Source organism: Erithacus rubecula (assembly GCF_903797595.1).
Source record: "Erithacus rubecula genome assembly, chromosome: 1".
Taxonomy (NCBI): Eukaryota; Metazoa; Chordata; class Aves; order Passeriformes; family Muscicapidae; genus Erithacus; species Erithacus rubecula.
In genome coordinates this window covers 99778529-99805286 of record NC_136658.1, presented here as the reverse complement: position 1 = coordinate 99805286, position 26758 = coordinate 99778529, and the positions used below count along the sequence as shown (strand labels likewise).

Below are 26758 nucleotides of genomic sequence, written 5' to 3'. Positions count from 1 at the left end.
CATTTTGCAATGAATTCTTTGACTGTCCAGCTGCACTGCAAATTATTTTTAATTACTGTTGCTTCTATAAAATCTTTCAACATTTCTGTTCCTCAGAGTTCTCACCTGCATTTTCCATACAAAGAATTTTGGGATTGTTTTTTGTCAAATTTACTTCACATATCTGTTACATTCTTTTGTGTCTTTATTCTTATTTTTCACTCATGTGCAAAGTTGTGCTCTTTCCTCATGTAGTTCAGAACAAGTATTTCTCATTTCCTTTACAAGATACAGCCTCTTTAACCAAAAATTCCCCATGAATCCCAGTGGCAACCTAATAAAATGTTACCTTAGTATGGGCCCTTAATTACAGTAGCAACACAGTGCCATGGATTTGGATGGGACAACTGGAAGGTCTTTACCTGTCTCTTAAGAATCAAAGATCAAATGAATAACCTACAGCCTTTTCCTTCCCATGAAAGAGAAGTTTACTTTATGATCACTATGCCACAAAAAATTCTCAACAACTCAAATCCCATCCAAGTGAAACACAATTTTTGAAGCATAATGCTGAACCACCAATATTATTTCTCCAGTCAGGGTACAGGCACACAGACAAGTAACTGCAAGGCATCCTAATGTATGAATGTGTAATGTAAAGCTTTATTACATAGTATTTAGGGAAAAGGATTACCTTATTCCATGGTAATCTGTGCTTATATCTCACCCTCCTTTCTTTCATCCTCATGAAACTTCTGCAAAGTCTGAGTGTACTGTCACCTTCCTTGCACATCTGTTTTTTTTGGTAAAGGATGCTGACCCAAGAGCAGCCAAAGGCTTTCATGACAGTAAAGCACCAGCACCTCAATTCTTGGAAGGACTTGGGTCTAAAACATGCAGCAGGTGACAGTGCTGATGGCACCAGGAAACTCAAAGCTATTTCCAAAGGATCTCTGAACAGTCTTTATTAAATAAAAAAAGTGTGAAGATGAGGGCTCCTGAAAGCCCAGCATGCCTATCACTTCTCAAGAATCTATCTAGATTATCCTATTTCCCCTTTAAAAACAAATAATAGAACTGGAAGGAGGAAAACCAGAATGCACTAAAGGAAACTTACAGGAAAGATGAAGAAAGACTAAATAGAAGAGCATGTAGTGTCAGGACAAGTGGAAATAGGTTCAAATTCAGAGGGCAGGTTTAGATTAGATATTAGGAAGAAATTTGTTACAGTGAGGTTGGTATGGCTCTGGCATAGGTTGCCCAGGGATGTCCCACCCCTGAGAGTGCTCAAGGCCAGGATGGATGGCAAGCATGATCTAGTGTAAAGCTCCTGCCCATAGCAGTGAGGGTGGAGCTAGGTGATCTACAAGGTCCCTTCTAAACCAAACCATTCTATGATTCTATGCTGGAAGAGCTGAGCAAACCCAGGACCTACAAGAGTGGGTGAGAGTTTTTTTCCAGGGCAGCAGAGATGCCTGGAAATGAAGAAGCATCAAGAACAGCAGCCAGACACAACAGAGCTGCCCAAAACCCACAGACACCACAGGCAAAAGTGGGTCCTGGAGGCTCAGGTTAAAACAAAGCACATTTGCTGCCCCAATGGGTCAGTGCAGCATTAGCAGTCACTTGCAGGACAGGGAACACATGTATGTATCAAAAATCACTAGTGTTAAATGCCTTAACAGAATAAAAATTAAACTTTTTGGTATTTGGTGGAAAATACAGACATGCTTACATGTTAATAGACTAAATACTGAAATAAAATGCATGTTTTGTCTAAATAGTAGCTCATGACTGAATACTTCTCTTGTTCAAAATTTGCCAGAACAACACAATAAAACCAAAAAGAAGCAAAGTCTTCAGATTGTATTCAAAAGTTCATAAAGGCATTTCATTGTAATTTCTGAATTTTATCAAGGTTCCTATTTTTTAATAAAAAATAAAAAAGGAAAAACATTTTTAAGTTGTGTCCAGGTCACCTTTATGGCTGCTTCCATCATTATGGTACCTGAAATAGGGTTTAAACTGGGAAATAGCTGATAAATCCTCTGAGAACAGAAATGAAAAAAAATTGTAATTAATGGTTTTAAACTTGCATCCAGACTTTCAAAAACTAAATCTTTAAATTAGAACCTCTGTTTCTTTCTCTTTTTTGTTAGACTGTCATGAGAAGGGCAATAAAGCTGGTGAAGGATCTGGTGCCTGACTCCTACCAGGAGCAGCTGAGGGAGCTGGGGGTGTTAAGACTGGAGAAAAGGAGGCTCAGGGGACATTTCATTGCTCTCCACAACTGCCTGAAAGGAGGTGCTGCCAGGTGAGGGTTGGCCTCTTCTCCCAGGTGACAGGACCAGAGGAAATGGCTTTAAGTTGCACCAGGGAGGTTCAGGTTGAATGATAGAAAAAATTTCTCCACTGAAAAAAGTGGTTAAACCCTGGAACGGGATTCCCTAGGATGTGGTGGAGCCACCATCCCCAAGAATGCTCAAAAAAACACGTGGCACTTGTTTCCAAACAAGAAGCTACACTTTAGATCTCATAAATTAAGTAATACCCAAAATAACTGAATCACATCTCAAGTCATCATGGAATTGCATTAATGATAACCAATTTCAAATCCATTAATTCCTTTACAATACAGAATTTAAAGTATGAAATATTCCACATCATGTTCCTGGTTAGTATAGTTTACCATTATTGTTCAAAAACATGGCAGTTAATGCTCTAAGTATGTTAACTATAATGGTTTTGGTCACTCATCACTATTCTTCATTAAGTATGTTTTAAACTACAGGCTCAGTTCTATCAAAATACTCTCTTTAATCTTTTTTGCCCTCTGCCATGGCTAGGTAACAGAATCTCAAATTAAAAAATTAATCTGACAGATGTGCTACTGTTAGCTTATGGAACATATACCATCTCAGAAACATAAAGCAATACAATAACTAGCCAGATATTTTAATGCCAAGTCTGTAAAATTCTATTAATGTCAAATATTATTTGTTTTTATAATATAAATAAACTAGCTTAGGCTGTCACTCATTTCTTTTTATCCATTTTTTGTCTTACTGCATGCAAAGTGAAAAATGTCTATTTAAAGATAAGTAAAAATACCACAGTGCAAAATGTGTTCATGTCAAAACAATTACATTATTATATTCTGAGTTAAATAATATAAGATAGGAAAACATTTTGATATGCATTCAACAGTTGTAATCTTTGCAAGATCAAATCAACTTTTTCCAAACCTATTCCTGCCAGATAAAAACAAAGAGCTCCCAAACCTGACCAGCTGACCCTTGTACCCACCTCAGACCCCTCCCACAAAAGGGACAAGCCAGGACAAAAGAACATCCTTTTGTAATTATATTTTTAAAAGGCTGAACCACATTTCAGCCTGTCATAGATGACTTATCTGTTCTCAAAAGCCAATCACATTAGACTGAAACATGAAATTTGGTAGTTGGATTGTTAGAATGGGATCAGCCTGAAAATAACTACCAAGGTCGCAGAATGAGTGACCCTGAGTCTCTTTGCTTAGAGAGGAACTTGAAAACTGCAAGTGGAGACTCTGCCCACGAGACAAAGAAGAATTTCTTTTCTGGAATATGTACTCCCAACACTGTCTTGTGCATTCCTTATTTTCAAGGCAGCAACACCCATGGCTTCTTCAAGTGCTCAACTGCCCCTGTTCCTCCAGAAATACATCAGGATGGATTGATACCACCACAATTTTCTGATGTAGAGATCACAAAAATGTAATACTTCTTTATGGAAGGCAGTATTTTTTCATTTAAATAAACCAAATTTAAGCTGCATGTAGACACTTCTTTGTCTTGTGCTGCATTTTTATACAGATATCATGCACCATTTTTGTGTCCCCTGTGGAATAAAACAAAGATTTTCCATTATGCTATTCTCCACATGGCTTACTAGTCCCTAATAATAAGAAGAGATTATCTCCATCCACTTCTTAGAGAAAAGAGCATAACTATATTTTCATAATGTATTTGATAGAATTCCTTTGTTTGTTGAGGATACAGAAAGATATTTCAAAAGAAATGTCTCCTGTGCAGCTATTATACTTCAGTGAGTATAATAATTAACATAATTTTATTTGCAGTAATAATTTTCATCTTGGAGATGAAATAAGGCTCCTGTTTTCACCAATAATGACTCCATGCGATTCCTTTAATGGTCAATATAACGTAAATGGGTTTGGAGATAATTTTTCTTCAGGATTCATATACTTAGGAGATGTGAGGTGAAGTAATCACATTTAACATCAAGAAGACGACATATTCTGATCAACTGCAAACCCAGGTCAAGTTTGGGAGCTAAGAATAGCTTTTGGCAAGTATACAATAAAACCGTTGCCTTATGTAACAAGCACGGAAAAATTACACTCTGTACATGTGCAACACAGTATTAAGTAGTGAGGTGTTCCAAAGAAATTTCAGTATTTTAGTTCCCCCTTTCTTCATGTTTCTTTTTCACCATATCCCTTCTGACATAGATTACAATTTTATTCCTTTTTATTAGTATCACAACTAGTGATCACTTTTTAAAAATTATCCCTTTCATATTAATTCTGCTTTCTGTTACTGAAAGTATATTTCTTGCTGATTGTAATACTGTGACATAATAAATAAATGCTTGCTGTCATAATGCATGTGAGAAAGCTTTGTATATCTGATGCCATTTTGATACATCACAGTGTTACAGAAGGACAAAAGACCACCAAATCTAACACTTTACAGTATTCTTTTCAAACTACTAAAGGTAGCACATGATTTATTTAAGATATAGAAAATACAGTTACTATCTTATTTTAATACAACACCAGGACAAAAGAACCACTGATTGTCCTGAATATTAATTCTACTCTTCCATAACATGCAGTAAACTATTTTTGGTTTAAAACTGCACGATTAAGCAAATTTCTAATCAAGAATGTGTAACCACAAGTAATAAAACAACATACAGACATAAATGCATATTAATACAGGAAAACAATTTTTTCAAAAGCAGTTTTATGCAACAAAAGAAATTTTTGGACCATGAGAAATCAGCTGCATTCCTTCTACCTTTTGTGGAGTCAAGCTTTCATTCTACATATATATATGGCCACAAACAAACTTTCTCAAATATCTTTATACCTGACACCAAACACCTGAACCAGACACCCTCAACCAGAATACAATGTCACAAAGGTGTTCACTCAAACCATGCAACTTTCTGCATGTTCAGCTGCAGAGTCTTTACATTTAAAGACATGAGGTATCAACGGCAAAAATTAAGAGGCTCTAAATTTGCAGGCAACCCAGATGAGTTCTCCAACCTCCTATCAAGGCAAGTCATAATTAAAGACATGGAAGCCCCTCCACACCCCTGTCAAACTGAACTGCCCATGAGGAAGGGGAAAAGAGCACTGGTGTGAAGCACAACACTGCACACCATCTTCAGTAGGTCACTGGTCTTTTAAATAATCTCTAGTGAACAAATAAGATTTCAGAAAGTTTTTAGTAGATAATTACACTTCCTGATTTTGTAATTAGTGGAACTACATGTAATTACATAATAATTATGACGGTAATTACGTAATTAAGATGTATAATTATGTAGTAAAAAACATTATGGAAATAAAAGCCATCAACTGTATAAGCACAATACATTTTTAAAAATAAATTCTGTATCATCTGTTTAAAGCTACCATTTTCCTCAAAATATCAAAGTGATTATAAGCCATCACTGGCAAGTTCTAAAATACATTTCTTATGAGACTTAAAAATCATACAGATAATTGTATCATTTTAAAAATCTCTTTAAGCTTTAGCTTTACATTATCTTTCTGATGTCTAGGCAGACATACACTGAATGCACTTTACAGAGTTAAATTGTTTACATTTATATTTCCAATTTCTACTAAAATAATTTTTAGAAGTAGCACTGATGTCAGAATTCTGGTATCTAAAACACAGGAATTTATAACTTTTTTTTAGTAACATCAGATCCATAAAACTTTTGGGTCTTCTTAAAGAAAAACACACTAGTCTTGCACTTTCTCTATAGAAGAGAACAAACTGCTGTGAGAAGCTGTAGTCACTAAAATGCCATCATTTCTGACTTGCATTGAACAACAGCAGAACAGGCCCATATCCAAAAAAAAAAACAACCACACCCAAACTTTACTAAGGAGATGAAACCAGAAAGACAAAGACCTCTACAATAAAAATGTCAGGGTTGCAGACAGAAAAGAAACAGTGAAAAAAAAAACCTGTTTTAGAAATATTTTCTGTTTAGAGAAACTAACAAAAAACTGATAAAGGAAGAGGCAGATGACACCAGAGTGATGACACCATTGCACAGATTAGAGTTGAAAGCTGACCTCCATCTATTCATACTTCATTAGGAAAAAAATCCTGAAGTACAAATGAAAGGATATTTCTGTTCACTTTTTTCCACATACAAAAAACACCTATGGTCATATAACCATTCCAATTTATGAGGGGTTAGAAATTAACTAAGCTACTTCATCCCAACTGCAACATTAATACAATGTACAAGGGAAAAAAGAAAAAAGTCCTCATTAATCAAAACCCTTTTTTTTAGTGGTCTGAGCCACAGTAAATGCACTTCTCACACAGATTTTCTATATTGTAGATATATAACTGTTTAAACTCATTATTTCGATTTATTTTCTTCACAAGTAGAGAAAATAACTCCAAGAGAGGTGTACCAACCCATTATATTTGGTACTCAGAGAAAGGGTTATATAAATGTACAGTGTTAATGGGGTTTATTTAGATTTTGGAGGTTTAACAAAAAGACAACATGAACAGAAAGAGAATAGAGAAAACATTACCCTTAAGATCTTAAAAATGTTCAATACCAATAAAGAAAGGCATGATCATTAGTGGAGGATAACCTAAGATTTAAAGATAATCTAACTGCCCATATATTATATAAAAAGGCTCAAAAACCCCACTGCAAATAATTTTCAGTAGGTTTTGCTTTCAAAAAAAGTTAGATTTAAAAATACTCAAGAAATAGTGACTCAAATTTAAAAAAAATGCTCACAAGTCTTTCTCTTCAAAACAAGGCATTAAGTAAAAATGAACAAGTGCTTTTGAAGAAAGACTCAGATTAAATTCTTGAAAATTATTATTTTACAGTCTCTTCAAAACAACATGATTGGAAGACAAAGTACTTGACAGCAAATGTGCAGAGGAGCTTTTGTTTGCTTGGATGTGGAGATCACTACAGTGAACTGAAGTCTTAGTGATGGTGCCTAGAGATGTGATGCCATCAGAAATGTTTTGTTTATTGAACTGTTCCTTCAAAGGAACAGAGACAGAAAAGAGACAGACCAGGTTTCAGCTGCTGCCATCTTACAAATAAATGCACACATACATGCACCTAGATTATTTAAATGATCTCTCCTTATCGTCCACTGGAATGTACATATAGAAAATTGTATCCCCTTTCTTAACTATTGAAACACGGATTTTGCTGTAGTCTTCTGTCTGTATACTGATAAAAAATGTGACAAATTTTTCTGATTTACAGAAAGTCTTCTATTAAAAAAAAAAATCACTTCAGTCTGCTACTTCACACACCAAGTTATGAACACGCTGAGGAAAAACACCACTGAACTGACAGGATTCACACAAATATTCAGAGCTTTTTTTTTTTTACATCTAGGTCTAACAGCTCAGAAGAGTTTCTTTTTTCCCAGCATAATTTTTCAGTTTATTCATCCATAAAGTAAACTAGGGATTTTTGATGTTTGCATGGAAGGGTGGAGTGAGGTGCACACAAAAAGCTGTAATACAAGCATGAAAACATCCTTTGAATATACATTTGGTTTTACAAAACTGCAGTCTGTAAGTATATGATCAAAACATATTTACATTACATTCTATTTCCACAAAATGGCATATACTTCAAAGATGTACATCTCCCTACTACACAGGAATATTTAACTGCTTTTCCCAAAGTTATCTTCCTCCCATTCTCATTTTCTTCTGCTTATCCATTAAGATAAGCAGAAATAAGCAGATATACTGAGACTTTTCAGAATCAAAGTTTCATGGATTGTTAAATATATTCTGGGAAAGAATCCACCACGGCAGCTTTGCAATTTCTGTCTCTGCAAACAACATTTGTGACCTCTCTCAGAGAAATGGGACAATCAAAGGGCAGTAGCTTCCAGCCCTTTTCTACAGTATGGAACAGAAAAAAATCCTATGACAAGGTTCCTACTTCTCCAAAAAGATGGCAGCACCATAAACAGCCTCAATGATACTAATGTATTGTGAGTCAGTAGATTGCAGCATCCTTATCTTCTATTTGATGTCAGGGGAAACTGCACTGGAGACATCTGTGCAAGGCACAGTAGTTGTAGTGACTTTATGGGGGCTCCATTTCTCTTCATTTTCAGAGGTTTTCATTTTATTGCAGTAGAAGCAAAATGAAAACAGTAATATCTCTGAATATTTAACAATACCAATGTTTGAATGGAATAATGGAAAAAAGATTACTACACTCTATTTTGATCTCCTGATGGCATAGCCATAAAAATACACTGGTTTCCATTCTGAAGTTGACACACAGAGTGTGCATACTACTCATTTGGGCCTCAAATGCTCAAAACACTGATAGTTGGCCTATCCTTTTTCATCTATATGAAGAGAGGATACTACTGCTTTACTGCTCCTGATGCTTTTTACTGCTCTCCTTGCTCACCTAAGTAGCAATGTCTGATTAAACCCATAGCCCAGCTCCAAAAACTGTCAGAAAGTGCTGAAAACATGTTGAGTATGTCTCTACTCATAATAGAACATTTTTTTCCCTTTTCTGGTTAAGAAAATAATTGAGAACAAAACAGCCCTTCTAGTATTAGTGGTATCTTAAATCAGGGATTTGGGCATAGCAATTAAACTGTTTTTTAACTAAATACTAACTGTGCAACAGTTCCTAATTTAGAAAGACAGTCCAGAATTTTCAGAATTTCACTTTTTGCAGTATGAAAACTAAGAACCTTGCATTGTATCACTATGCTAACCTATTAAATTGCATTATCACAACAAGACCTTAAACTTTCAGATGAAAGGAATCACCAGTTTGGAGGATAAATGCTAGTATTAACAACAAGACAAAAGACCCATTATTATACCATCCAAGTATTCCTGAGTGGTATAAATGACAGGTGACTTTACCAGTCACTGAAACAAGAAAACATCACATAGATCGGTCAGCTTATTCTTGATTCTTACAGGAAAAAGATGGAACAATAACTATCTAATGTTTACAGCAAATCCCAAATAAAATGTGAGTGAACAAGGTTGTAATCACCACACTGGTATAAATAAGCAGAAGAAGACTCTGCAAAACATATAAATTAATCCTTTTGCTGTATTCCCTTGTGGTAAGCCCAATCTAATGAGGATCTATTAAAAAAAAAAAAAAAAAAAAAAAAAAAAAGGGGAAAAAAACCCTGAAAAAACCCAAAAAACCCCCAACAACCAAACACACAGAGAAGTGGAATATTCCCCTGTTGTTCCTCCACAAAACAGGTTAGTAGTTAAAAGAGACTTAGAATACAGTATTCCATGTTTCAAATATGTAACACTCTCTAAGATAATAGTGTATCACCCATCATGCACAGAATAAGCTTCAGAAAGCAAAATTCACCTCAGGTATCAAGACCAGCTCCCTACAGTAAGTACAGTGAGAACACCAAACACCACAAGAAACTGTTTGTACAACTTGCCAAGTGGCAGAACCTGCATTGCCACAGGATTTTTAAATTTAGCCCATCTGTAAAAAGTAGACTGTGGTATTGATCCTCTAGCAGGGAAAGGAAGCAGCTTGGATATCTTTTTGAACTCCCACTGATTTCACAATTATTATTTTAGATTCTATTTCAATAAATAGTATGGGCCTTCAGTATAAATAGCTGAACAAACAAAACCTGCTCTGTAATTAAGATTTTGTATTTTGAAGAGGCAAGAACAGAAAATGCAAGTGAACTAGTAGCAAAATCTCAAGGTTCTGAATGAGAGAAAACATGAATTCTTTCAAACTACAGTGGAAACCAGATTTATATCTTTAATCTCTAGCCATCAAAACTTTTTTATTTTTATAGAACAGCATTCCAAGATAAATAACAACTAAAGTTGCTCATAGGAATAAGCAGAATCTACAAAAAGAAAGAAACAGTGTTTAAAAATTCAGCAAAAATGGCAACAAGAGGTAGAAACAACAAAAGTCCATGCAATTTGGGCTTCAAGAAACAATGACCCAAACAAAGCAAAAAAAAACCAAAAAATCCAAACCCCTCCTCCCCCCCAAAAAATAACAGTCAAGCAGTGGTTTAGTCACATAAAAAGAAGAGACTATATTTAGATTTTGCCACCATTTTTGATAAAAGCACTGATCAAAGACAAAATGGCTTGTGAATGATGGCATGGAAACAAAATAGGTTTTTTTACAAGGGAAAATAAACACTAACTCATGTTATAAAGGGGAGTTCACTAGATTTCTATTTCAGACCTACAACAAAAATGGTACCTGAAAATTATTTAATCCTACACAGTTTAACATGAAGTGTATCACATCAGTAAAATATGTTACTAGAAGACAGAGGACACTGGTATCTGTAAAATAAATGGTGCCACAAATAGCTACAGATAATTATTGTCTTATTTTGCATATACTGTAGAAAGGTATCTTCCTCCCAAAAGAGATCTGGAGAATGGGACAGAATTATTCTTAAATTTACCATACCCACATAGCCAATTGCTCTGAAGATAATCAACTATCAAAGGAAAATTAAGAGATTTAATTTATTTGGCCTTGACTCCTGCTGCAATACCAAGACTGAAATCACTGGCTTGCTGAAGAAGATAATATAATAATTTTCAAACAGCTATGAAAAAGAGAAAAATACACCATGCTGAAAGGTTAACTGTCCAAGAGAAAAAAGTCCTACTAGAATTCTCACAATTCCTTAAGAATTACCCTGAAAACTAATTTCATTGAACTTAGCGGTCAGGGTCCAAGAAACATTTTCCCATTAAAGCAGAAGGTGGTAAATTATGTGAATTCAGAAGCCATCATACTATTTTTCAGAGAGAATTTATTAACCTTGAAGTCTACTATTACAAATAAGATTAGGCAGTGAAAAATTAATAAAACCAGGGAAATTAAGTAAAACAAATGGCAAGAACCTGAGATATGAATAAACTCATGATTCTGAAATGACAGGAGGGAAAGTAACCCTCTCAAACCACAGGATTTCTATCATTACTTCACTACAAGTTAATGATATGAACAGGACATAGGTGGCTCAAGAAAGCATCAGAAGATGCAATTCCAGTAAATACACAGACCCAGTGTACAAGACACTGGAGAGATACTAAAATACCACATAATTTCTAGTTTTTCACACCCCAAAGATTAATTCAAAGTAGGAAAGACTTCACACAAAGGTGCTAAGAGGAAGAATCATACAGCAGAGACATATTCTTCTTAAAGAAAGTTAGGAGTGTCTCTGCCTTAAGCAGCAAAACAAAACAAAGATGTCATCATTGTTTCCAAAAGCACAGCAGAGAGCATCAGGGAAGTCAAACAAATAAAAATCTAGTGAATGGCCATAAAATAGCCACAAACAAGTTAGAACATGAAAATTATAGTGAATTTTTAGTCATCACAGATCAATAGGCTGAAACACTTTGAAAGAGCAGCAGAACCACCTGGCTGCCAAACCACATAGGTTGCCAAGTGAAGATCCATAAACTTGGAGTTGTGAAAAATGCAGTGGAATGCTGTAGCAGGGGGTTGGATGTGACCATCCATGAAGTGTTTTCTACTCTTATGCCCTCATACTAGGTGAGAGATCTACACACAGTTTGGTTCCAGCCACCAGTAGCATCCACTCCATAATATTCCTTCAGTGCATTTCCAGAGATGTATTAGACTAACATGCCTACACATTCTGACTTCTTTGGATGTACAAAGCCACTGTGAAATGCAAGCATCAGAGTGAGTTCACTGACTTAGAGTGATTAGGAGAGGAAATGAGAACCTCTGTAAATGTTATTTTGATATGCCATGTATGGAAATGAAAATGTGTAACCTCTTACCTAAAAACTGCTCAAATAAGCAAACAGGGTGCTTTTGGCCTTATGTTTCTTCTTGCAAAGACTGAGTTTCATTTAATCTCTTATTACCACCAGTAACTGAACTGCAGATGCAGGGCAGGGGTGGGAATGATTTTGACAGCAGAGCAGCCATCAGAACACAGACAATCCCAACAGCAGAACATTTTCCTCACAGACATCTCAAGATCCACAGAGGACACAGCCAAGTGGTGGGACCCAAACATATCTTTTCTCAGAATTCCAAGTATTAGCTCACTCACAGAAATATTCTTCTGTCAGCTTGAAAATCACTTAGCTGCACGAAACCCATTGATCCATTACAGCTTAGAAATGTTTTAGTTCAGAAATGTCATGGTAATTGGGAGAAGAGAAAAAAATCTTCCTAAGATCAGGTTAATCTGTATTTTATTTAAAAGAGGTTTGCAGACAACAATTAGCATTATTGCTGTTCTTGTGCCCTCATTTTTTTTCCCTGCTAGAAAGTGTCTCTTCAATACTAACAGTTGAATGCATGTTTTAATTATGCACATATTTTAATTAATCTATTTACTGAAGCTAACATGTCCTTCAAGCAAAGAGATTTCTCTAAGGGTATAACATTCAAGAAAAGCACATTTTCCAAAATACAGTCACCTCAAAAGAAGAAAGGGAGCATATAATATATTCTCAAAGTGGTAAGCTCTGATGGAGCACATTACAGGAGATTCTTAAATTAATACTTTCTTCTATTTCCTGTTTTAGATTACAGGCTCATAGTTCAGATACGAAGAGTACAGTAGGTCTAGTGTCTAGTATGCAAACTGCTTCTAAGCAATAATTAATTAATTAAAAGTTTTAAACATACCTTTTTCTTCCTCAGTAACCACTTTATCCAATGCATAGTCCACATCAAAAATGTATCGGTAGAAGCAGAGCTGAGTGTACAGGGCCTTATCAGAATACTGCAAAGGAAGAAGATAGCAATTAAAAACCCAACTCAAAAGTGTGTCTCTTGCACCCATTTCTAAGTCTACTATTAAAAAGCATTTATTTCTATTTGGCTTTCTTTCAACAGTTCATATGTTTTATTCATGTCAGATTTTGCAATTAGAACTATGCTACAAAGTGTCCTTAATACATCTCTACAGTTTTTCTCACAATTTACACCAAACACTTCCATGAGTCAATGAAACTTGGAAGTTCTTACAGAAACTTAAAATGCATTTATCCATTCTTATAGATACACATATCACAATGATGCCTTAGCTAGAAAATGAAAGTCGTGGGAATGACGAGACAGAGGAGTAATTTTGATGCTTTAGTATTTAGCACAATACAATGAACTAAGGAAAAAAAAAAGAATTAATGTCTATTTTATAATGAATACGGGTGTTTGTTTGTACTGTCCCCTTCCCACTCCAGATGTGGTCCCATAATGTTCCTGTGTCATCCACACAGGAACAGGTGCATATACACCTTTACAGTTACATCATCACCTTGCTCTACACATCTGTGAAGGCCACTGCATGTTAGTAATCACACATGTAGCTCAAAATTCTGCAGATGCTTTACCTGTGTAATATGACATTCAATTAAATGGTCTGAAGGCCAGTTATGTCAAACCTCTGTGCTATTCCTCTAGCTCCAAATTGCACACTCCTATCTTACTGCTCTCCTATCACTGCCACTGTTCTGTCCTCCAGAAATTTCTTGGATAGACATGAGATCCATCTGGACCACACTAAAATTAAAACCTTTCAAATTCACCTCTTGCACTTTTGATCCATGTAGCCACATTCAACTCCTTGCTGTTTAGGATACTGGATTTTAGCTATTGACCAACAATGGTTTGAAGAGTTGTTCATTTCAAAGAATATTTTAACAGCATCAAATATGGAAGTGGTGTCCATTTTAACATATTTAGTGAAAAGACAGACATATGAACCCTCAAAGATTTTCTTGGTGAGCTATAAAACACAGGATGTGGTTAGACCAATGGAAAACTGCCACGCAGCATACCACTAAGAATGATCCTGAAAATGCAGTGGAAGAGCAACTGGTAAACTATTTCTACTTAAGGAACTCTAACTTAGCTTTTCAGTCTTTTGCCCAATCAAGCCAAGTTTTGCTACTACATTCAGCTAATTTTACACTTCTATTGACATGCAATAAGTATCTATAACTATTAAGCAACTCATGTTGAGACATCTGACAACTATTACTACTGCTTATTTTTTATATATTTTAGCAGTATAGTTTTTTTCCACTTCATGTGAACCTATTTTAAAAAAAGACACACAGAAGCATATTTTATTCCTTATTAGCTATTCTACGATATGCATCATCATTATACTATTATACACCAGTTATTTTTAGTAAATCCTGATTACTGCTTCCTGAAGAAGAAAAAAGGAGGACGACAGCGATTAAGTTATTTGTTTAGTTTTTTATATTCAGCTGTAATTGCTGGTACACATCTCCCTGACTGCACACATGAAGCAGGTTGAATAGAACACTGAAATTACCTCCTTCATAATAGTTTGTTTTGATAATGTATTGTGTGTCGAGATGATGAGAAACAGTTGCTGTCAATTTGATTAGCCATTATATTTTTATGTTAATTGCCATTATTGGGTCCATTCTGTTTAGTGTCACCATAGAAGCCATACAATGTTAGCATAAATAACAAATTGGAGTAAATTAGGAAGATATATTTTTGCCAATTCATTTTAATTGCCCCTCAGTCCTTCCGTCGGTTAACGCAGCTGTTGACCCATAATAAGCGCTAGGTCAATATAGCTGCTTGTCAATTCAGAAATGCAAAGTGCTGTGTTGCTGGTAATGGATATACAACAACCTTTGCCAGCCAACTGAAGCAAACGAATGACAACTCACATGAAAGAATAAAGCATCAGCTATAGAGTTTAGTGACCTGATATTAGTAGGCAGGCTAATTGAAAGTCACTGCTTAAATGGATAAAGAAAGTACAAAAATCAGTATGTAAAAATGTGTAAGTGCACACATAGGCAGATATACACACAATTTTTTTTTTTATAATGTTCTGTCTCCTTCCCTTTAGTTTCCTGTATCTTACACTTAGTAACTGATAGAAAACAAAACATTTCAAGATTTTCAAGCAATTAAATACTAATATCATGGCATATTTAAAAATACAAGGACAAGGCACCTTAAATTTGAAGGGACTTTAAGAATTACTTATACCACCACTTCTTACATTCCCTTAATTTCTGACAACCTGTAGGTTTAAAAAAAAGGAGAAAAATCCCAACGCCTAAAACTTTAAACCTAAATAATATTTAATTTTAATGGCCAATTTTCTGTGTAAAGAAAACCCAACACCCCAGCATTACAGGAAGAACTGGAGCTGAATTTGTATCACTATTTATGCGTTCTTTCTTCCCATGAAAGACTGAATGGCAAGAACATGAAAATAAAATTGTATTTTGAAGTCCTTATTTACTCCATGATGTTTGATTTCTTTATTTCATTAAGAACTAATTTCTGCAGGTAAGTCTGCTTCTTTCAGAGCTTCCACTCATGGAAAGAACATTTTGTTCTTTTCAGGCAACCAAACTATTTTTTTTTTAAATTGCATTTAAAACACCAATCAACAGATGAAGGGACAAAAGGTATATAGTTTTCATTCACAGTTATTCACTTCTTTGACAGAAAAATTAGGCTTTTAATATAAAAATAACAGATGCATTAAAAATAATCCATTGTGTTTAGCCAACAAAATATTAATTTAAATCTAGGTTTGAAATTGGTTGTAGAGCTGTTTCCTGTAGCATCATGAGGCCAACTGCAAATCTCCAACTGTCTTCCAAGGAAGAATTTAACATTACTCAAGATTACACAGTAGGAAACCAATGGTGTCTTAACAGATCTGATCAATTACAAACACTGGAAAAGCACATTTTCCCATGACTAAGCATAAAGCAGACAGTCATGAACAGAAAATTACCTTGCTCAACTACCACACACACCAGACAATGTCCACCAGGGCATACATAAGGAAAGGAGACTTCTTAGGAGCTCCTGAAGGACAGAGGTGCCTGCACACAAGGCCAAGGCCACCCTGCTGGAACACAAGGTCTGGCTCAGCACTTGCCCTGCCCCTGCAGGTGTTTGAACAAGGCACTGGACTGAAGGGCAGCACCATCTCTTCTCCAGTCTCACAAATGCCTAAAAACTCAGCTCTGGAGCAAGGTCTCCTTGTACACTCACTCCAGTCACACCAGGCAGCTCCCTCAGTCCGTAACAGCGTAGTCAAGGAGTAAGGACTTTTCCAGAGGAAAAATGATCCTTCTACAACAAGATATGAGAACTGAAACTGGTTTTGTTAATCTGGAGAAAGAGAGTAAAAAAATAGCCAGTGCCCACCTTTCTTACTCTTTTTTAGAAATGCAAAAACTCAACTTCTAGAAAGCAAGAGGCCCTGAAAAGACTTAACCACCGGCAGCCATCTTCCTACCCTAAACACAGTGCCTGAGGAGAAATCAGATGGACAGTCTCTCACCAGCTTTTCTGGTTTTTAAGAAAGTTTGGTGGCAGCTGCGTTAAGGTGTTGAAATTAGAAAGCTTCTCCCTCAATGCTGATTAGTTTAAATTACATTCCAAGGAACTTCAGTTGGGATGCCTCACTGTTCTTCCTCCTGTTAAGGGGGTGCCCCAATGGGAAATACACTGGCCTTTAAAAGCCATTCAGTACTGAAAGGCAGCACAGCAACTTAGAAAAATGAGGTGAGAAAGGAAATCAGGTGAGGTAAGAAATCAGGCAAAGAAAGAGGGAAAGACAGAAGGAGAAATTGATGGAAACTCACAACAGCAAGGCAGCAGAAGACCGATCTAGTGATTCTAGTGCTGATGTTTTACTCACTTGGATGCAGTGCTATTCCACTAAACACCTCTTAGCCAGCACACAAAACCTCTGTATCCTGCAAGTGTACACTTAACAGGCCAGACAACTGGACGCCCTTATTTAGATTAATTCTAGAATCATAGAACAGTTTGGGTTGGAAGGCATCTTAAAGACCATTTCACCCCCCTGCCATGGGCAGGGACAGCTTCCACTAGACTGCTTCCATGAGGTTCCTCAAAGCCCATCCAGCCCAGCCTGTAACACTTCCAAGAGATGGGGGATCCACAGCTTCCTGGGTAGCTTGTTCCAGTGCCTACAACCCTCACAGTAAAGAATTTCCTCAGAACACCTAATTAAATATGTCCTCTGCTAGTTTACCATTGTTCCCCCTTGTCCTGCTGTTACCTGCATGAAACTTCACAGTGAATTCCTGCATTAACCAAATAAAGGATGGTCAATGCTTCTTCAAAACCTCTTTAGATTACTCATATTCCAGTCTTTCATTTACTCTCTGGCATCTCTTGAATTCTTATATACTTTTCTTATAGTCCCACCACATTCATAACCCTTTAAGTCTTTCCTGCATCCTCACTTTTTCTGCCCTTTTGCTTTTGTCTGCACCTGACTCTCTCCAAGTTCTTTAAGCCCTCTCTGTAGAGTATTCTTTATTTACTGTTGTGTCACAGTAAAATCTTATGGTTTTAAGGATAAAGGAAATAAGAAATTAAATAAATCCACAAAAAAAAAAAATCTCCCATTTAGTTTGCTAACTCTAATAGACTGCTTTGCAAAAGAGATAATTTCCACAGGCTACAGAAGTTATTTGTATTACTTCAATTAATTATAATACAAAACAGTGGCACCACTTCATTAATCAGCTGCTTGAGAGAGTTACTTTTGTGAAAAGCTTTTTCGATAATTTTGATTAAAAAGAATAGTGGCTCTTACTATGATATGATTCAGTATGTCCATCAAACAAATCCTTAATATTTTAAAAACAGGAAAGAAATAAAAGGAAACAGAAAAGAAGTCTCTTGGCAGAAAAATGTGTCTTAGGGACTCTTTCAAAGCTTAGATGTAATGGAGCAAAGCATACAGGAAATACTTCAGTGCTTTGAGAGGCATTTCCTCCCCTCCCCCGTTAGAAAGATGCAGTAATTAAAACCTAATTATTATCTTCATTTTAAACAAAACCTAAAGTGAATACCAATTAATAACAACATACTAATGAGCATCTGCTGTGATGAAATTGAATATGAATGTGCCGCAAATTTCGGGTAATTTATTTTTTCGGGGAAGTGCCACTGGTCTCAATCTACTGCTGGAAGATTGCATAGACTGTACACATCTTCCATCATGTCTCTCATGGGCAGCAGTTTTTTTATTTTCAAAAAAAAGGACATAATTCAACTTTGTGGATGTTTATATATATGAATGCTATCCATGCTACAATGATTTCAAGGCAATAAACCAGTGTCTCATGTTTTACACACCTCACATATTCCTTTAACAAACCTAGGCAGTTGCATCGCACACAACCCCTATTCACCAGCAGATTGTGCAGGCAGACACTCCTGCATGACAAGAGCTCACAAAGTGTGAATTCGTGTTACACTAAACACTCATAATGTGTGTGCTCCCCACCTCAGGATGATGTATACTGAAATCTGGTCTTGTGCACCACAAAGCCTGGTTAAAGCACAGTGCTGTTCTACATCAAAGGCTGAAAGAAAGTGCACACCACTTTCACTCTATTCCATTAAAAACAAGAGACATTTGGTCACCATCCTTCCTGACAGAAGCCTTGGAAATAAAGTAAATAGAGAGGGGTTGTGTGTATGTGGTTTCCTTCTTCACCCTTCAATCTGTCCACCTGTTCAATTAATATTGGGGGTTTTTTAGTGATTTTGACTCACAAAGTCCATTAAAGTAGTAAAAGAAAACTGAAAGAGGCATAGTAGGATTTAGATGTGATGAAATTTCCTACAGCAATTATGCTAACATGGACTGTATGACAAAAGAAGAGATCCTTACATGTACATGCAGGAGTCAATGAAAAGGGAAAAAAGCTCATAAGAAGACTGGACACTCTTGTACATTATGGGATTTTTTTTTTCCATTAAGTAACTGAAATGAAAAGAGCTTTTCCTGTTCTAAGTACTGTCTAGCAATTAATGAGAACATTAAAAGCCCTGCTCCTCTTCCTTGGAGATATGCTGCTTTTTAAACAAAAAGACTGCGTGTCATCTATGCTTAACAAACAGTTTCTCATTTTAATGGGATGTAAACCTCTCCCTGATCCTGGTCTTGACTGCAGCTCATCTGAGCATACAGCAAACCACACTGAACTCACTAATCCAGCCAAAATGACTCACTTCTTTTCTAATCTGCCAGAAAAGCAACCCCCCAAATTCCACTGCCTCCCTGTGTGGTCAACAGATGGCACAAGGTGAAACAGAAAACTGCAGGGTAGCTGATATGAGCAAGTCAAAATAGCTGCTGCTATTAAGGGAAGCCAGGATGTTTCCTGCTTTAAGTTTTGGGCTTGAGTTCTGCCTTACACCCAGCACTCAAACTCATCTGAGCAGCACAGTTATCATACCTGGCAGTGAAACATGAGTCTTAAGTAAGAATCAATCTTATTCTGATGTGTGGGAATCACTTGCCTCACATACCTTCAGTACACACTTGTCATTGCAAGTGTTCCTTGCCTGGAAATTTTCAGCATCAATATATTTATGACTAATTTTTGATATTACTAATATTTAATACAATTATACATGAGGCAAGCACATACAACTTGTGACTGAGCCTTTAACAAGACTAGACACTATCTACTCCAAGATATCTTTTTTGGTAAGAACATTATAACAGCAATTAATGACTAACAGCAATGACTAATTGTTGGATAAAGTTCTGAGCAGCCTGATTTAGTGAAAGGTGTTCTTACCTAAGGCAGAGGGATTGACACTGGATGATCTTTCTCATGCTGTTTTAAAGGCTCTGACCATACACAAACATACACACAGTGGCCACCTGTAATCTTAGGTTTCTAGTCAAAGGATACTTGTCACTCCTAATGACAAGTACAATAGGAGAAAAAGGTACAACAGTTGGGTTTATCAAATAATTCAAGGCTTTGCATTCTAAATCAGATGAAAGGAATACATTTTTAAAAATTAACTTCATCTGTAATCTGCCTCACAGATCTGGAGAGCCTCTAGAAAATTAATATTCTCCCTCTGAAAGCAGTGCCATTGTATAACTGAGGACTCTGCAGGCTAACCAGCCTGAATATCCATCCTACACTAACACACTTTCAGATAGGGATTGCACAGATATCCTCAACACTATCATCTACAACAGAAAGATTAAGGTTTGAGTTTTTCCATGCCAAACCAAACAAATGAGCATTACTGGACATCTAATGAGAGACAGATATGGCTCAGATATGACTGACACAAGCAAAACTACAAAACTGTATCCATGGAATATTACTCTGGAGAATTACCACATGATCCCAAAATCGATGCATTTTAAGAGTTTCTGATCAAGAATATTTGCACACTTCAAATAAATTTCTGCTTGAAATAAGCAGCATATAGATATTATCCTATAACATATCCTCTCCTTGGCATACAAGACAAATACAATTAAAAAAAACCCCACGTTTACAATTTTAATGGAAAAATCCCAAAATAAGTCATTAATTATGGATTTCTGGAATTACCCAACCCTTCATAATCTGGGATAAAAAGAAGTTAACAAAAAAGGCTGGGTGAAACATAATTGCAGAGCAAGCTAGCACAGCTCCAGAGCTCTGTCTCATTCTAGAGAGCTGATGGATCTACTCACTGAAGAGCACTTGCAGTCAACTATAGGTCATCTGCTTATTCAAAAGAGAAAAAATAAACAGGTGTAAACCTCTCATCACTGAACAGAATTCTTTTAACTTTCAAGTAATTTCATGCATTGCCATAAAAACATTGTAAAATCATAATGCTCTTTCTAACAAACAAGAACTGAACTGTAAATATCCAGGAAACATATCTCATAAAAGATGTGCTGCTCCAATTGAAAGAATCAAACAATTAGGACTCTGCTGAGCTAAAATCTGCATACAAGACCTCTATCCTTACTCATGGAGGATGTAACACAATCCTTTGCTCAGGATCCACACTTCTCACAGCTGGAACACAAATTAGGTGGGGCCCAAGCCAGAAGATTATATGCAAACACCTTAAGAGGAGTAAATTCTGCCTGTAGGGAAGGAATCTGCAGAAGTTACCTCCCAGACCAGAGCCATCCATCAGGCACAGCCCTGTCCCAGGGCAAAGACAGAGAGAGACCATTACTAGAGGTCTCCTGGAGGCCCCTGCAGAGAAAATACAGAACTGCTTTTTACCATTTTATGCAATCTGGTGACACTTTCAAGAATGAGCAAAATACCCATTATCTTATCTGAGGCACATTTTGAGTCTTCTGCCTGCTTGCAAAAATAGAGGATGTTACTCCTGATGTTCAGCTGCAGGAAGCTATAGGTAACAATGGAAAAAGCTGGTACGACAAGTCCTGCCCTCACAATCTAGGCTGTAGTAGAAGAACCAAGTTAAAATCTGGAAATAAGATAGTTCTGTTTGCATAAGTTAATTTAATCTAGCTCATTACTTACAACCTCATTTTTATTTACTTGTTTTAGAAATAAAGTTTTTCCTCACTGATGGATACACTTAACACAAACATTTGGCACTTGTCAGCTATCCAGAAGCACATACTGTAAAAATACAATCTCTGTAAGCAACTTGTCTTATTATTATTTATTTAGATTACAATTTTGTTAGAAATTGATAGTGTTGCATTTCTTTTCCACAAAATAATTTATTAATATTTGTGAAATTATTTTTTTAGTAAAATCTTGATTATCATTCAACAAGCACAAGTACCTAATTTAAAAATGGTTTATTATTAAATAAACAAGACTAGAAATGGGTTAGATACTCAAGAAAATAAGCTTGTCTAAGTATATTTTAGATATAAAATAATGCATGTGAAAACAAAAAAAGTATCACTTACAGCAAGGGAATTAAAAATACTGCTTTGGATTCAAGTACTCCTGTTTTCCAAGACTTTGGGAGTTGACACCCTGAATTCTAGGTATTGCCAAGACAGTAAAAAGTTTGAAAATATAGGTTTTCACCTTCAACTCCTAGATTCTCATTATCTAACAAACTATTACTTGAGCTCAATAGTTAACCTGAAGCAAGGTTTGATGTGATGTCTCTGGAGCACCTCCTTAGACTTTTAACAGAATGGCTCTCTACCAAATGCTAAAGAAAAGTAATGTGACACAGATGACAAAGTAGAGGACAGCACATTTTCTGCTGAGATCAGTTGTCCACAAAGACACATCTCAGTGACTTATCAGGCAACTTTATCAGCTCCCCAAGGGTCAAAATCAACGACAACACCTTAGGTACCAGACAACTCCACTAAGATTCCAGCTATTCCTTCCATGTGTAGTCAGTGTGATGGAGGATTTATTCCCACACACTTTCCTTTCCAGGTAAAATATATGTTATTTTCAATCTCCTTCTCCATAACTCAGAATTAATTCCTCAGCACCATAACTAGCACTGCCATCAGTGCATGAACTAATTATGATGTATTTTAGTTTATAAAGCCATCTTCTCCACACACATCTCTGGCATTGCCTACCAGTCTAACAAGGTTCTGTGGCATAAGTTTCACCAGACAATGCATGTTTAAAACTGGCTGTCACCACTGTGAAGTTTTTAGATCATTAAAAACAAAACAAAAGCCATAGATTCTGTCCTGTTCTGCAACCTTCCACTGGCAAAATCCAAACATGAAGAGAAATACACCAATCATAAGATTACTCACAAGGAAAAGGCATAAGTCCACCTAAGAACAAGGCAAGAATTAAAAACTTTGAGGTTTTTACTTTGTCAGTCAATAGAGTCTGCTTATGTTCCAGAATAAAAAGTGTTCTGAATATTGTTTCCTTCAGGGGCTAGAATTAAGTTTGGAGGTTTTTTGCCCTAGATGTACACATCTACCTGGGTAGAACTATCTGGTTGTATTAGCAGTTTTGGATGCTCATGTTCAACAAATGAAGAAATCTTAAATTTAATCTTTCAAACTTTACCACAAACTCCTAAAAACAACAGTCAGGAAAACTGTATGCTTTTTTGCAAAACCATGAGGAAAAACTGGCACCAAAACACTAAAGCAGGTCAGGTATTCTTTTAAAATGAACTACGTTATTTTACCAAATACAAATTATACTATTTTACCAAACACAAAGGAAGACAGAAAGTAATTTGTGTGGTTCCAAACTGGCAGAGCAAGAGATAACAGTGCTTCCAGGCAAAAGTTTGTAGGAAGCCCAGGAGCCATGTCCAAGTGAGCAGGAGCCTCACAGGAAAAGCATGCATGTACTTTGCAAATTTTCTGAGCAAATTCTGACTTACAAGCTGGAAAAGGAATGTGGTATAGCTATTATTAGACTTAGTACCTGCAAGTGCAAGGAATATTTTGTCTCTAGGACAGAAAAAAAGCAGCTGGCTATGACTGGTAGACATAGAACATCCCAGTGAAACACTTCCTTTAGCAGCAGTCTGCTGGTTTGAGCAACTCTTTTTTTTCATTAGAGGAATTTTCTCATTAGACCTCTGCTCTTTGTCTTAGAGCAGCAGTCCAACAATTTAGAACGAGTAGCATTTCATTAGAAAGATACTTTACCTTTCTGATGATAGCAACTAAAATTTTCCTAAGAAGTTCAACATATCTAACAAAAAATTGTACTGAATGCTTCAAATACTGGACTCTGTCCCACAAGAGAAGTTAAAACATGTAATCAAAAAATACAATATCCGAGAATGTATAATTTTCTGAAACTTGAGAAGCTTTAATAAGAATTACAACAATACAAGACATTCTCACCACAAAGAAACAATTCTAAGAGTTAAGAAGTCTTACCATCAACTTTTCCCTCCATTCTAGTGATAAGACAGAACATACAGGTACTTGCAGTATAAAGCTATATAAACATTCAAGTGTGCTTCAATGGTGAGAATCCATAGCAGATAAATTGAGAAAGAAAAGAGTACAGCCCTGAGTGTACAAAGTCCAGCAGCTCCCTCACAGGACTTCCTCCCCTCCTTCCCAAGCCTGTGACTGCAGCTACAGCTCTGCTCTAATGAGATAACCCACAAGAACAGGAAAGGGGAACAGAAAATTTCAGTAACGGGACAGACACTTCAGACACTTTTCAGCAAGAACAAGTGACATCTGAACGTGAATGTTGGTCAGATGGTTCTTGATCATGGTGCAATGCTTGTAAAAATATTTGCTAAAACTGGACGGCTCAAATAAACTGTTGTATTGCTCTCCAAAATGCTCACTTGCACTGAAGGAAGTGAACTCCACCAGATATAAGACTCCTAATAAAAGGAGCTGTGTCTACCAAAATTCTATAGACAGAAGGACAAACCGGAGATTTTGGGAACATATTGTCAACATTGGCATTAGAATAATGAAAATAATAGAAATAATAGAATATTAATAGAAAAACATCACCACCATTTACCAACATACTCACAAAAAGCAGCCCAATCACAACAGAACACACAATAATTTTTCTAGCAACTTATAAAATTATTTGTAAAGATTCACTCCTCCTCATCTAAGTAATTTATCTGCACTCACAATCTCTGCACACTGAATTTCATCTTCTGAGCAACCACCTTATTTTTTATCAGATATCAAACAGGCCCATCTTGAGACTGCACGGTGATGTTCTCTGCCTCTTTTTGAATACACAATTTTAAATGGCAGCTAAATCTGCCTTGTGAAAGAAAAAAAGCAGATTTCAGTAACCCTATAAAGCAGCTAAGCAGGCTGCCTGTCATGACATGTAGTTTAGAGAAATTCATAACTGATCTAACAGAATAAAAGCATTACTAGGCATGATGCTGGCTCTCCCTGGAGCTTCTCCTTCAGACACCTCTAGTGCTGATGCTGTAGCAGGGATGCTCTAGTGAACCCTTGTGTAGCTGCTATCACAGTACTCAGTGCACAACCACTTTGGCCATTCCACTCTCAAATGCATCTCCAAATCCTTCCCATTAAAAAGAAGTGTCTTATGCTATGCAAAAAGCTTGTAGGAGGCAAAACACAATGAATCCCACAGGGAACATAAATTATGAATAATTAAGACATTTAAATTGTTAAGCTAGTGAAGTAGTATTTCTGAGATTTAAAATACATCCAAACGAAAAAAATCAACCTGAAATTTAGAACCAGGGAAAATACTCGTACATGCATACAATAAAAATGTCAATCATGTAATTTTAAATTACAGTAAGGCTGGAAAAAAAAATGACCTCATCCTTTGGAGTATCATGCAGCACCCCAGTGCCCAAATTACAGGGAATAAGAAGATGAACAAGAAAGAGGACATTCCATTTGAGAAAGAACAGACTTCCCAGAGCAGATAATCTCAGAGGATTTAGTAACAATACTTTTAAAAAATAAATTGAAAAATGTATTTAGAAAAAGTAAACTGAAAAACTTCTGGCCTAGAAAGTTAGATTGCCTAATTAGCCATCTTTATAAGCTAGACAGAACCACAGGAGCACATAACAAAATACGCTTACTGCAAATCATTGTTATTGTTCTATACTCTTATAACTTTATCCTTAAAAAAAATTATGATTTTAACATTGTTATTCTTAGATCTTACATAATTAAAAGCTCACTCCAATTCTGCACAGCAAGGCAGCTGACTCCCACAGGTATGGCAAGTTTGACACACAAACAGCCTGCTCATGTTGAGGCTGGGTCCATAACACACATCAAGCAGGTGAGAGTGCACCTGAATCAATACTGAAAAATTCTTCAGAAATACCACAGTTTGCCTTCAGCTCTCCACAAGGGAAGTCTTTAAGACTTTTCAGCTTCCTAATAAAACCAAGACTGTTGCTAGTAAGGGTGCATAGATGTCAAGTACAATATAGCCAAATATATCCAGTTGGGAAAGTTTAGTATTACTCTCAATCTTCCAGCCTTTACAGCAGACACTTTTTTTTTCCCACTGTCTTTTCATTACAGTCTTTCATCTTTATTCACCAAATTTATATATCCCACTCAATTTTATCTTCATTCCACTGTATAATTCTGCAATGGAAATTGTCTCTTGAAAGGATGTCATCTTTAATACATTGTTTCTTCACAAGGCTTCAAGACTGTATTATCTATGTTAGGTCATCAATAATTTTTTGTTCAGTGATACACTGAATGTATTCAGTCCAGAAGTGTCAATTCTCTTGTTAAGGTTTATACAAGTACAAGGGAAAATTGCAAGCTCAACCTTTTTTTTTTTTTTTTTTTCCAGAAAGATGGGGGGATTTGGAGATTGTCAAAATGTATTTGTGGAGTGAACAATAACTTTATACATACAGTACAACTAACCAGAGAAGCTGTCTCAAGCAGAAAATGAATTTTTATACTAGCTATCTCATTGTTTGGAGCATCTATGTATTTCTACATTTGGGATGAGGAATGGAGCTGAAAGCTGACTGGAAGACACAAATTAGGTTAGATAACAACAACCTTCTGTGGCAGTAGGAAAGCAGCCAAACCTCATACTATTTATTATCCATGCCAACAGGCTGTTTTGTTAGGTGAGGATTTTTGAGTGGTTTTCAGAAAAGGGAAGAGCATTTCAGCCTT

The 26758-nt window shown here is 36.2% G+C and overlaps 1 protein-coding gene across 3 annotated transcripts in view; it reads right to left on the bottom strand.

Annotated features, from left to right (window-relative positions):
* Positions 1-26758, bottom strand: part of POLA1 (DNA polymerase alpha 1, catalytic subunit) — a 187448-nt gene that overhangs the window by 31142 nt on the left and 129548 nt on the right. For all 3 annotated transcript variants that reach the window (XM_079311094.1, XM_079311095.1, XM_079311096.1), the window contains exon 36: positions 12988-13084. In XM_079311094.1, the coding sequence (XP_079167220.1) occupies positions 12988-13084 (97 nt within the window). The remainder of the gene's footprint in view (positions 1-12987; positions 13085-26758) is intronic.